The sequence below is a fragment of the Python bivittatus genome, unplaced genomic scaffold (assembly GCF_059951505.1).
Source record: "Python bivittatus isolate LINGU-HERP-01145 unplaced genomic scaffold, Pbiv_v1 ctg000670_np1212, whole genome shotgun sequence".
In the NCBI taxonomy this organism is placed as follows: Eukaryota; Metazoa; Chordata; class Lepidosauria; order Squamata; family Pythonidae; genus Python; species Python bivittatus.
In genome coordinates, this window is record NW_028277094.1 from 1,218,537 (window position 1) to 1,232,521 (window position 13,985).

At 42.3% G+C, this 13,985-nt stretch overlaps 1 protein-coding gene across 1 annotated transcript; it reads left to right on the top strand.

Annotated features, from left to right (window-relative positions):
* The first annotated feature begins 1,983 nt into the window (after window positions 1–1,983).
* Window positions 1,984–13,098, top strand: LOC103057593 (uncharacterized). The gene is made up of 7 exons (XM_015889021.3): window positions 1,984–3,342; window positions 4,893–4,998; window positions 5,898–6,077; window positions 6,577–6,637; window positions 8,179–8,261; window positions 8,863–9,016; window positions 10,889–13,098. The coding sequence occupies exons 1-7, from the start codon at window positions 3,270–3,272 to the stop codon at window positions 10,997–10,999; spliced, it is 768 nt and encodes a 255-aa protein (XP_015744507.2). The 5' UTR covers window positions 1,984–3,269; the 3' UTR covers window positions 11,000–13,098.
* Window positions 13,099–13,985: the final 887 nt, after the last annotated feature.

The window sequence follows — 13,985 nt, forward strand, 5'->3', positions numbered from 1 at the left end:
AATGAGAGCTCGAAGCAGCGGGGTGGCTGTTCGCTTCCCAGAAAGGCGCTTGTGCGCTGCTGGGTCTCTGCTCGGGCTGCTTCATTCACCATCTCAAAGAGTAAAGGTTGGACAAGGCAAGAAAAAGAAGAAGAAGAAAAAGAAGAAGAAGAAGAAGAAAAGGCCTTCTTCCTTCACCACCACTCTTCCCCACCTTCTGTTTTCTCCTGCCTGTTTACAAAGGTGGGGATTGGAGATGTGATCTCTGTTTCAGGCCAACTTCCATCTCAGCTTGTACTTCACTTGAGGGGTCACCCAACAGGCTCTGATCATGCAAAGAGTCACAATGGGACCAGCATCACAATATTCCACCTCTCCTCATCTTCTTCCCTATAATCAATTATTAAGATAAGCTAAAAGGGGGAGGGAAGACCTCAAGGTAGGCCAACTCTGATTCTACTTTTCAGTGTTCAAAATTGCAAATGAAGATTTATTAATTTACTTATTAGCGTTTTTCCCCCTCTTCTTCTGAGAACCACACAGGTAAATAGATGTCCCCACCAAGGGAAGGTAGAAAAAATACTCAGGGAGTCCACTTTCTTCAAATATGTCTTCACTCAGCATTGGAGAAAAGAAACTAATAGAATGCCCAACTTGCACTTACCCTTGATTTGCATAACCATAGTTTATTGAATAAGATACAACTGGTTGGGTATGTTTAATATGCTGAAGTCTCACCCTGTAGTAAGGTGAAGCCCAAAAAATAACACAGTTGCTTAATGTGATGAACTAACCAAAGTCTCGCACTCTCTTGGAAGTGATCCAAGACTCTGGTGTCTATTTAGGGACGCACAAGCAGAGGATCTTTGAGTAAATAGGTAAAGACAGCTTTAAAACAGACATGTTGGCATTTGAACAAGGCGGCCCAAAAATAAAAGTGATAGTGATAGTAAATGTAATAGTGACTACTGATTTACAATGTGTGTGAGTTGTATCTTCTATTTTATGTTGGCTGATTGTGCTAGATTCAAGCTGTAGATTCTTACTGATATAATGCCATTCGCCTGAAATTCATGAGCAACAGAGATCCGGGAGAACAGCTCTTTATGATCTAAGACAGTAATCCTACCTAAAATGACCACTTATCTTATAGAAAAAAAATAAAATACTGATGTATCTTCCTGATGCTTGGGTTTAAGTTATGGTTTAGTGATTTATACAATGCAGGAGGGTTGAAATAAGTTTGCAACGCTTATGGCAATGCCATGTCTCCCACTAATAATAGCTTGAAACAAACCAGTGGTTTATATTTTGAGTCCTACAGGGTGCTGATGGAGTACAAGGTGCCCTTGGGCAGAATTCCACAAATTCTCCGAAAACCTTTTTTTTTTTTAAATATTCCAGCCATGTGCATACTCACTCACATGCCATCGAAGACTTCTTTTACCGTGTACCTAGTGCCCCCCCCCAACACGGTGCACAATTTGCACACCGGGTTGCAGCAACTTTGCCTACAGAAGTCTCCTTCCTCGACTCCTTTGACTTAATACTCTAGGTTTTAGATACAGGGGGCTCGAGAGACTGGGTAAAATCTGTAAATCCTCTTAGTCCGTTCAAAGATTCTCTCAAACCCCGTGCATCACAAACCGTGGTTTTCAAACTCACTCCCTGCCAACATTTCCATCGATTCGTCACAGTCATTGCCAAGTTTAGACGTTGTACCAAAAGATAGTTAGGCTTCTGAAAACCAAACAATATAGCATAACAACTGAACTGTTGTTTTTATTCAATGTATCTTCCAGCCCTCGTTTCCCACTGTTGCATTATTAGGTCTACATAAGCAAGCCAGGTGGCATAGTTTTTGAATAGGCAGAAGGGTTCGCAGGGAGGGTCAAAAAAGGTCAAGAGGACAGCCACAATTGTATGAGTGAAGCCCCACCCCTTTTATGATGCATGTCAAAGGGGGTGGGGCTTTGTGACCACCATCTTGACTTTTTTGACCCCTCCATGGGTGGAGCCCCCGGAAACAGGAGCATTCTGTGACTTGGCATAGGGCCGGGAGGCTCCTGTCATTTAAAGGGGAATTGAATGCCACAGAGAGATGGAAGATGCCTTGAACTTGTCTAATAGGGTAGCTTTTAAAAAAATCCTTGCCAATGCAATGCAACTCTGTTTTTAATAAGAGAAATGGATTCTTCAGAACATTGCACTCGCAAATAAGGAAGAAGAGTTCTGAATAATCATATTAATAGGACTTAAGTTCAATAAACCTCTGCTGACATACCCATTTTTAAAAGATCCTTATCTAAATGACTGAATAGCTCCATCCAGACTATATAAATTCATTTCCTCAAACTAAAGTACATCGGTCAGGAGAAACAATGAAGGCGATTTTCTTTCCTTTATTTTAAGAATGTTTAGTGTGTGAATGCCACATTTGTTAAATCCTTCAGCATGGTGGCCTAGCTTATAATTTCAGTTTGGGATTTTGTCTTCCGTATAGAGGGGACCCTTCTGGGCATAATTTGACTCACCCTGTTCAATGGTATTTCCAGCTATCCCGTCACATCAAAATGTGGTCTGGCAACCTGCTTTGGGACCACTTCATGCCAGGTGAAGGAGTAGAGCTCTCTCTCAGCACCCAACCCAGATAGCACTCCTTGTCTGTCACGGCTCCAAAGAGAAAAACAGAAAGGAATTCCAGAAAAAGGCTTAACCCAAGTCTAAAAGGAGCTTGATTCACAGGTGACATCAGCTCAATGTCAGGCTCCCTTTGAACACACCCGTGCAAAATATTTGTGCGAAATTCAAAGTGGGTTTTCACAGAAAGCAGACTTGCTGGTCTAAACATCTGTCAAAACGTGCCTTGCTCCCAGCCCCAAGCCGCATTAAGGAATGTAAATAGTGGTTGTTTCCTGCTGGTTGGGGATGTTTCACAGAAAAGGGGGGGAACCCCCAAAGCCAAGGGAATCCACTGATCTCTGTCCTTAACATGCCCTTTAAATTATAAATACCTGTAAGGGCATCACCACTGCCAGTATAATTGAAAACACCATGGTCCTGCTTCTAGTTATTGATTTATGCATCTAATTGCATGCATATAAAAATAGTCTTGGAACCAAGCCAAGAAGGCACATCTTTAGGAAAGTTAATTAAAAACCAGAAATGATGCTGTAAAACCAGTTCAAAACCCACGACCTTTAGTCTAGCATAAATCAAAATTGCTCGGGCTGGTATGAGAACGTCAGAAAGCTGGAAGGGGATCACACCTCTCGTTCCAAAGGAACGCCATGATGTTTGCATCCAGTCTTCACCTGCTCCTGCTGCTAACCATCACTTGGCCGACTGCACAAGCTACAAATCGTAAGAAAACCCGTCAGAATCAAGGGGGATCCTTCGGAACTTGACTTTTTTAAAGAGGTGGATGCAATAGGATTAGGATTTAAATCTGCAATCATATATGGATTTGTTGGAAACAAAGACCACAGACTGCAAGGGATGTCCTTGCACAATATATCTATCTAGTTCAGTTAAAGACTGGCTTGGTTAGTTTCTTTGGAGCTTAGCCTATTGTGCAAATCTAGTCCAGTACTGTATGGTTCAGTGGACTGGGTGAGCCTAAAAGGGGATTAATTTCATAGCCAGCATGTAGTGTTGAGACAGCTTCCAAAGATGAAGCACTGTGTCACGCAAGAGGCAAATTGTCCACTACTGTACTTTGTTCTCATTCAGATGTGGGGGATTGGATCAAAATCAGGATTGTGGACCCTCCAGGTCAGACTGAAAGTTCAGCTATTGCTGGGAAAGGTGGGGGAGTGGAATTAGACATTTCTTCACCGACTCAAGAAAAATTTCAAGTTGAGCTCTTCCCCTCTGGAAGCCAAGTTCTGTCTTTCTGCTGAGAGGGATCAAAAACATTTCATGGTCCTACAACCATGGGACTGTAGCGAAAGGCAATAAGAACTGCTAGAATTCCGAGTTAGACGTTTCCAGAAAGAAATAATTCTTGAGAAATCATTTTTATCCGCTGGCAATCCAGGGCAGAATCATAGTCATAAAAGTGAATTATTATTATTATTATTATTATTATTATTATTATTATTATTATTATTATTTTGGAGAGAGAGTAGAATTTAAAATTAAATGAGTGCCTTTAACAAGTCTCATGGTCAGCTGTTACTCATACAAAGTGCAATCCAACCCTTCCTTTCCCAAAAAGGAAAAAGTAATTTGTGGGTGGGAAGAAGGGAAAAGGATAAAATAGAAAACAAGCAACTTTTTTTTTTATATGATAATAGAAAGTGACTGGACACACATGTTACAGTAAGTCATGGTTTGCTTTAACCGTAGCTTGTTGAGTAAGCCCTATTTGGCTGTTCTGATACCAAAAAGTCCATCTAATCCAGTGATGGTGAACCTTTTTGGCTCGGCATGTCAAAAATTTGGAAACTGCTTAACAAAAATGAAATACAAGTAAAACAAACTCAGTTTCTTTGGTAACTCAAACAGGGAGAATAGTTGTTCTCGGGTGTTGATGAACGCTGGCGTGTCACCCAACATGTTGTGGCATGTCACCTTTGACACGCATGTCATTGGTTCACTATCACTGATCTAATCCAACCTTTGTTATAACAGAAACAGAGTTTTCTTTAATTCTGCTAAGCATGGCTTGCTGTACGGTTGAACAAGCCATACGTAGCTCTGCTCTCATACCCTGCTAAGCCATACCCATGGCTTATGAAGGAAAATGGCTGAGATGACAAACTGTACCACATCAAAAGCAACCAAACTATATGATGGTTAACACAATGCACAAACCCAGCCAGAGATCCGCATATGCCAATGAAATCTGGCCTGTGGAAATCCAGTGATGACTAATGTGGCATAATAGTTGAAACTTGCTTTTTTTCCAGCTGATTGCAGCCACGTTGCAGACTTTGGTAACTGTGTAGGTGATACAGTCGGCTTTTGCCCTAAAGGAATTGCCTGTGGTTGTAAAAGTCAAATCCCCTACTGCAAGTAAGTTACTTCCTTGTTCTGAGGATTGGGAAGGAGGGCTATGTTTGCAAAGTCCAGTCTCTTCTTAAAAGCCTCCAGAGATGGAGAACACACAACCTCCATGATGAGTAGGTTCAGTGGGTTCCACTGTTGCATAGATCTTACTACCATCATGAAGTTTTTCCTTCTGTTTAAACAAAACCTAGGTATCTACAATTTTTATCTGTTATTCCTGGTCCTAGTTTCTGTAGCATGGAACTTGAGGTTTTCAGGTAATAGTGGGACTAAGAGAAACAGGATGAACATAGAAACACATTAGCTACCACCTTATATACTGTATATTACTCTGGAAGTATTTTCAAAGGTAAATATAGCAGCAATTCAGAAACTATACCTGGGGTGGGTTTTGGCAGTACTGCTGTAATAGTTTGTTATTGCCTTCTATTTTTTCTTCAGTTCCCTGTCTTATCAGCAGCCTTTGAGTTCCCAAGTGGTTCTCATCCCAGTCTTAACCAGGACTGACCCTGTTTAGCTTCCAAAATAATAGTTCTTGACTATCGTCCCTACACCTTCTCTTTATGTACCTGAACATGGCTATCATCTCTCCCCTAAGTCTCCTTTTCTTCATCTGACATCCAAAATTCCTTCAGCCTGTCCTTGTAGGGCATGTCCTCAAGCTCCTGAATCATCCTTTTGCCCTTTGCTGAACCCTTGTTGATAAGCAAACCAGGACTGCATGTTTGAGGCTGATAATTTGCAGATGATACTCTAGAACCACAAGGAAGCCCTTGATTCTAACACCCAACCCCAGACTTGTTGGGTGGACCAGCACATGTATTCATGATAAAGAGGTAGGCTACGCTTTGCAGGGAAAGTGGGTCAAAGCTTTTAATTTTGGTCTCCTCCATTTCTACCTCTAGGTGTCCTTCTTACCGAAACAAATGGGAAGATTATTGGTACATGGGGCCCAAATGTGACTACCTTTGGAGCACTCTGGATTTGATTTTGGTGATTGCTGTTCCTGCAGCAACACTGGCTATAGTTGCCACCACCTTGATGCAGTGGGTTGGCTACTGTAAGAGCAAGCCAAAAGGAAGCAGGTGAGTTGATTTGGGGCAGAGAGAAAAAGTCTTTTTCTAGTCAAGGAAGGTTTTATTTTTAACACGAGAGATTTTCACCCCATTCCTCTCCTGCCCAATGAAGGTATAAATACCACTGAACCAGACATGTCAAGCTTCTCAGTTAATAAGGAGGCAGCTTAAGAGCAGCACAGAGGTGGTGTTCATATAACACACTAAGCCAGTGTTTCTCAACCTTGTCAACTTTAAGATGTTTGGACTTCAACTCCCAGAATTCCCCAGCCGGCTGGGGAATTCTGGGAGTTGAAGTCCACACATCTTAAAGTTGATAAGGATGAGAAACACTGCACTAAGCCAATGTTAGCCTAATTATGATTTGTTAATCACCCTACAGTTGGCTGGGATTACCCATTTTTAATGGTCTATGAGCCTAGCCACAGTTTTTCTCCTCATCAGGAGGATGTTACATTTCCACTTAATATTTCTTTTAAAAAAATCTGATATTCTGATGTGTTTTCAGAAGTCAAGCAAGGCGTCCAGCTCCTGTTATCTCACACAGACCTCAACCCCATGGACAGCTGGTAAGCAATTATATTTTAAATTTATTTCATTGTTGTTATTGTGGCTTTAGGTCCCTTTTGATTTAATTTCAGACTTTTTAAAGGGGTGTTTTGCTTCTGCAAGAAAAAAAAAAGCTGATAGTTATGTTTAGAAATCTCTTGCATCTTTTTTTTAATGTCCTATTTACCTTGTATATCACCGATCCCGTATCAATTTCCATTGGAATGGAAATTGATACAGGATCAGTGATATACAAGAGGCAATTAATTCCTATTATTGATACTCCTGGAATTATGTGAAAAAGATGGCATAAGTTTTTGTTCAATATGTAAATACATTCACTATAAGACAAGTGACAAAGTTACACGAGAACCTGAGGTTTTCAGATAATAGTGGGACTAAGAGAAACAGGATGAAGATAGAAACGCATTAGCTATCACCTTATATACTATATATTACTCTGGAAGTATTTTCAAAGATAAATATAACAGCAATTCAGAAACTACACCTAGGCTGGGTTTTGGCAGTATTGCAGTAATAGTTTGTTATTGCCTTCTATTTTTTCTTTAGTTCCCTATCTTACCAGCAGCCTTTGAATTCCCAAGTGGTTCTCATCCCAGTCTTAACTGGCCCTGCTTAGCTTTCAAAATAATTTACCCTTCCCTAGATGCTGCCATGGGGTGAAGTTGTAAACTGTCCTCCAATGGCAAATACAGATCTAGAACAAGGATCACTCTCTAGATCAGGGTTCCTCAACCTTTGCAACGTTAAGATGAGTGGACTTCAACTCCCAGAATTCCCAGCCAGCCATCTTAAAGTTGCTAAGGTTGAGCAACACTGATCTAGAGGTTGTTGAACTACAATTCTTAGCATCCCTCTTCTTTAGCCATGCTGGCTACTGAGTGGTTGAGGAAGGGGGTGCAAGAGGGTGGAGAAACTGCATCATTCGCTCGTTTATTCGTTCCTTCCTGGAACAAGATCTGAGCCTAGGAAACATCAAGGGGAAAGCGTGAACTTGATTAAGGGAACAGGGAAGCCTAGAAGGATCAGGATTAGAGAAGGGAACAGCTGGCCATGTCCCAAAAACAAAGAGTGGCAAAACAATTAAAAATAAGAGTTTATGCCAGCAACAATGAGTGTGCAGTTTTCTCCAAATGAACACCCACCCCTTTGCACCCCACTACAGCACATCCTTGCCTATGAAAGAAAAAAGAAATAGCAGATTTGTGACAATGGGCTTCTTTAGAAAGAGAGGGAAAGAGAAAGAAAGGTATGGGTCATATGGGAAATGAAAATACGAGAACTACCCGTGCAATGAGAACGGTGCTTTGCAAGCTTTTAGAGGACAGCCTGAGGTACAATGTCCAATTTTGATTCCATAATGACAGAGTGGTGCTTGTCATTTTTCCAGCTTTATTTTCCCTCCATCGACATAATCCTGCATCTGTTTCTTTCATTTTCATAAATATTATAACTTGGAGGGCTTTTTTTTCTATTTAAAAACAAGCAAACAAAATCAAAGCGATCTGCTTATTTTCCACTCCTGATTTTTCTTACACAGAAAGTCCAGGCCAAAGAAATGTTTGCATTTCCCAGACCCCTGGTCCCAAACCAACAGGAGACCCCATTTCCTGAAAGACTCAGGTAGGACCTCCCTGGATAAAGCTTTGTTTTTTCCATCCCAGGGCTTGAATCCAGACTGTTAGCTTTCCTTCACACTCAATAACATCAATGGAGCTCATGAAGTCACAACTAATTTTAAGCATTTATTTTAGTGGATGGAAATCAAATTGAACTTGACATAATCTAGACCATACATGCATATATGAGTGTGTGTGTGTAGCATAAACACATTATGTAGATGTGTGTGTCTGTGTATACACACACACATAGCCCACACAGAGAGAAGCTATTTCATCTTACTTTGGGACTCTTCCATCTACAGTATTTTGTCTGAAAGTCCCTTCAGAGAAAAATATTTTAGGGATTCAGACTTACAGTAACTTCCACATTACGACCATAACGTATACAGTAGGTGAAAACAGCTCTGTTTTCAACTAAGCAGAGGAAATTAGTAACAGGGGAAAGTTTTTTGTCTGTCTGTTTTCATTTCCTGGGCAATACTGTAAATTAAGCCATAATGGGGTTGGTTTGCCTTTAGCTTAATGTTGCATGAATGCAACTCCTGGTTGCATTCCCTGGGCTACAGAACCTCTTTACAGGATGTTCAATTTTCTTATGACAGCTACCCACCCCAGAGACCTACTTCAATAACAGACGAGGCATTCATGGTCCCATCTGCCCAAGTTGGCCGGAGTAGCCACTGGGCGAATGAGATTCCAGATGCAGATTATGAGCAACAAAACCCATTTGCACCTCTGCCCATGAGACAGCTCTCGGTATGTCCAAATTTTGGTTATACACAAAAATGGTGTTTTTCAGAGTGTTCTTTGTATCTGTGGAAGCCACCTCCATTTGCATGAGGGAAATTGACCTCAATTTCCACGGATTCCTGCTTCAGCCCTGTCATACTGTAGTTTCCTAGCCCCCAGGAGTAGCTTTGAGAGACATGCACAACTATGGTGGGAAGGAAATAATTTTCATCATTGTGCAAATAGAATTTTGCCTATGGTTCTCTAGAGCCTGTTGCTATCCCATGATCTTGTCTAGACACATCCAACCTTTCAGATACACCCCAATAGACACCAGTAAGGATCTAATCAATACTGTTAACTTGGACTATCAAATAAATAAAAAGCAATAGACCATCAGCCAGAGACTGGAATGAAGCAGATAGCGTTCCTAGAACCCCAACATAAAATAAACATAATTTAATGGCTTTTGCATGGGGTCCATGAACCCCCTATGGCAGAAAGGTGGGTTACAAATTGAAGCAATAATCATTAGTAGTAGTAGTAGTAGTAGTAGTAGTAGTAATAATAATAATAATAATAATAATAATAATAATAATAATAATATAAGCATTATCTTGTATGACTTCAGGTACAAACATGGGTTCATTTTTATTAATTTAGAACATTTATGACTGCCCAGTTCAAACCATCTGACTCTGGTGAGATTGCCAAAATCATGTGAGGTTTCAGCCAATTGTAGGATGGCTGCCCCTTGTGCTGTTGTATCAGATTGCACCTGGGTTGGACAAGGTTGCCATCACCTGGAATAAGCCAAAAGTGTTCCCATGACCAGCCTTTATGCAGAACCATGAGTTACTTGGTTTATTTATTTAAAGGGATTACATCCAATATTTAGGCTGAAAAGGCCACAAATGGATCTTGTGGATCTATCCATCCATTCTGGCTGTAGCTCTCCTTGTCCCTCCTGGCTATCAAAATGGAATAGACAGTCCACCTTCCTTTAAGCCCTCTAAGACAGAGAGATACAGATGTTCCATTATGTCATGCCTCCTGGTGGTCAGTGTAACTCGTCCCTTCTGAAATCCTACCATCTAATAAACTAGAGGTCTCAACCTTTCTTATCTGAAGTCCCACCACCATGCTAAAGAAGAACCAGGGTCACACCAAGCTTACTGGTCTTTTGTTTGTATATTTATCAGTTACGATACATTTTAAGGATCTGAAAATGCAATTACGATGTTGACAGTTGCTATAAATGTAAAATGGAGTGAGAACTGAGGATAAAGGAGTATTTGCCACTGGGAGCAGTCTTTTCCTAAGCTCTAATCAAGAAATACTTCCAAATAATGAATGAGAGCTGACTAGTTCAAAATGTTATTTTATTTAGGCTCCAAAGCCCAAATTTTCAGAGGCTGCTCCAATGCCAGAATCCAGGAAACATTCTGCTGGGGTACTCAGTTCCCTTTGCATAGATCTAGGCCAGTGTTTCTCAATCTTGGCAGCTTGAAGATGTGTGGACTTCAACTCCCAGAATTCCCCAGCCAGCATGCTGGGGGCTGGCTGGCTGGGGGATTCTAGGAGTTGAAGTCCACACATCTTCAAGCTGCCAAGATTGAGAAACACTGATCTAGGTTTTAGCTTACCAGTTTTGAGCTGCAAAACTGTAGACAACTGCTGGATGGCATAAAATAATTAGTTTTGATACATTTGCTGGCACCTGGTAATTGTTCAGATGTTTGCAGCTACCTGAAGATGGCTGATCTACCGTCTTTCTCTGCTCTCCTCTCCTTTGTGGATTTTTCATCTGCGAGAAAAGAGTCAAACGTCCTACCTAGATGACTGGATCATTGAGAAACACTGCCTTGTATGACTTTTAATCTTAATTTTCTTTTACAGAAACCTAAGACACCAATGTTTCCTCTTCCTGATTATGACGAGAATAGCTCCCAGCCAATGAATGCTAAAATGCCTTCTAGATTTGTCCACCCACAGTATATGTATAACTAAAAACTTCTTGTGAAGATGGGAAAATGGGCATCATGTTAGTCCAGATGTTCTCCAAAGTGGTCTTTCTCTGGTCCTCCCAAAGATTTGATAGTAATAGCAGCAAAAAATTTCATCAGGATGCCTCAAAAGCAGCAAAATTCCTGCAGCCGTGTTTTGGGTGACAGGTGCTCTCTCTTGGGTAGAGGGGGCTCAGAGAATCTCCTGCAGGGGCGTGCGGAAGTATTTGTTCAGTATCTGTCAAAGTCACTCGAATTTTCTCATAGTTGGACACCAGCCTTGTTGCAGATCCAAGGGAGATGCCTGGGGAGGAGTCTTGCCCCGTTATCTGGGAATGGTTTGAACCTGTTGGGCCTGATGAAGTGGACAGGGTCCTTAAGATTGTGACCTCAGCCACCTGCTCTTTAGATCCATGCCTCTCCTGGCTTGTTAAGGCGGCCTGAGGGGTGTCGTGTGAATGGGTTCTAGAGGTGGCAAATTCTTCCTTGCGTGCGGGGCTTGTTCCATTGCCTCTTAAGGAGGCCTTGGTTCATCCCCTCCTCAAGAAGCCATCGCTGGAACCTACCATACTGGACAATTTTTGTCCGGTATCTAACCTCCCCTTTTTGGGGAAGGTGGTTGAGAAAATGGTTGCACAACAGCTTCAGAGGACCTTGAATGAAACGGATTATCTGGATTCTTTTCAGTCAAGATTCAGACCCAGGTATGCGATAGAAATGGCATTGGTCATGCTTTTGGATGATCTCTAATGTGGGTGGGATGGGATTGCACATCCATCCTTGCCCTATTTGACCTCTTGGTGGCTTTTGGTACCATCAACCATGGTATCCTTCTGGATCGACTCAGAGGATTGGGGTGGGCAGCACGGTGCTATGCTGGTGCACCTCCTTTCTCCAGGGTCGATTCCAGTCGGTGGTGAATGGGGAAGGGGAGATCCCGCCCTTGGCTCCTACTGTATGGGGTGCCGCAGGGGTCGGTGCTCTCTTCACTCCCATTCAACATCTACATGAGGCCACTGAGTGAGCTCATCCATCGCCATGGGGTGAGGTATCATCAGTACGCTGATTATACCCAATTATACATCTCTGCCCCTGGCAAATTAAGTGGATGTCTTATCCTGGTGCCTGGAGGCTGTGAGGGTCTGGATAGGGAGCAACAGGCTTCAATTGAACCCTGGCAAGACTGAGTGGCTTTGGGTTTGGGGGCCTGCCAGTTCTAGGACTATACCATCTCAGTGCTGGATGGGGTGGCGCTGCCCAAACAGACCCTGTGCTCAATCTGGGGGTTCTCCTAGACTCATGACTCCTGCTCAAGGAGCAGGTGGGGGTCGTACATGGGGGGCCTTTGTTCCACTTCATATTGTGCATCGGTTGTGCCTGTTCCTAGATAAAGGGGCTCTACTCACAGTCACTTATGCCCTAGTCACCTCCCGGCTGGACTACTATAACACACTGTACGTGGGGCTCCCCTTGAACAGTATCTGGAGGCTTCAGCTGATGCAGAATGCAATGCTGCAGACGATTGTGTGTTTCTAGAACACACATTACATCTCTGCTTCACGAGCTGCATCGGTTACCAGTCTGTTTCTGGGTCCAATTCAAGGTGCTGGTTTTGATCATTAAAGCCCTACATGGCATGAGACCAGGTTATCTGAGGGATCACCTCCCCGTGATTACATCTGCCCGTCCCACCAGATCCAGCAGGGAGGGTGTGCTGCGGGTCCTGTCAACTACGGAGCTGCGCTTGGCAGGTCCTAGGCAACGGGCCTTTTGTGCTGTGGCCCCCAATTTATGGCTTCATCCCTTCTAACTTTCTGGAAGTCCCTCAAGACCTGGTTGTGCTATCAGGCCTGGGGACCCCAAGGGACTGGTGAAATACTGAGATGGCTCCAGTGTCATTAACATCTGTTGTTTGCCCAATATTTTTTCTTCTTAGCTTATACCTTTTACAATCTTGAAGTTTTTTTAATAATATTGTTTGTATATATTGTTTTTAGCTATGTTGCACGCCGCCCAGAGTCACTTGTTTGTGAGATGGGCGGCCATATAAATATGACAAATAAATATTTGAGTCTCAAAGAATCCAAGTTTTGATACTGGAGAAGCTCAACTGTCTCATCGGTAGATTATTATATTATTAATTTGGAAGAGATGCAGAGGAATTGTACATTTCAGCTGTCAAGAGGAAGGGCTGGTTGGTTTGTTGAGATTGTACATTTCCACTTTCAGTTGCAACATTTACAAAAACGTGATCTGGCTTTTCACCACAAAGCAGCCATTGCTGTTTGGCAAATAATGCACTGGATATGCCACCTGACTTTATTTCCCTACCCAAATCCAAGCCAAAATCCATTAATAAATACACGGGTCCATGTGCTTTTCTTGCCAGCAATGCCAAAATGGTTTTGCCGTTGCCACTTTTAAGGATCTCATTCGGTTTTCATCTAGCCCGCTACACGCTCGTGGTCTTCCGTCCACATACAAACGAAAACCGATGCTGCATAGCTGGGGAGTCCACAGGAAGTCAGCCAGTTGCTGGTGCTGGCTGAGACGATGTGGATAAAAATACTATTTTTAGTGCAGGAGTTTTTAAACTTGGTTCCTTGTCTCATGGCAAGGTTTGCATCTGAACAGTAGTGAAAATCAAGGTACAAGGTCCTCGTCCTGCCTTTGCATGTTTATTTTGCAGCCCCAAATTTCAACCTGTAACCCGATCAGGACCATCACCAGAATGAAAAGATACTGAAGCAGCAGCTTCACCCAATATCCTAACCTTCAAGAGGCTTTGTTTTGCCATAGCGAGTACAACCCCACCATCGTGCTTTGTGAAGTATAGCTTAAAACATACAAACCTTACCTTACCAATTTAATGCATTTTTTTTTTTAACCAAGCGTGATTAAGCAAGTTGGGTGAACCCGGTCAAGGCGTTGTCCATCTTTGGGGGCAGGAACAGTAGTAATCAGAGGGGCAGTCTGAACTTTCCAGTACT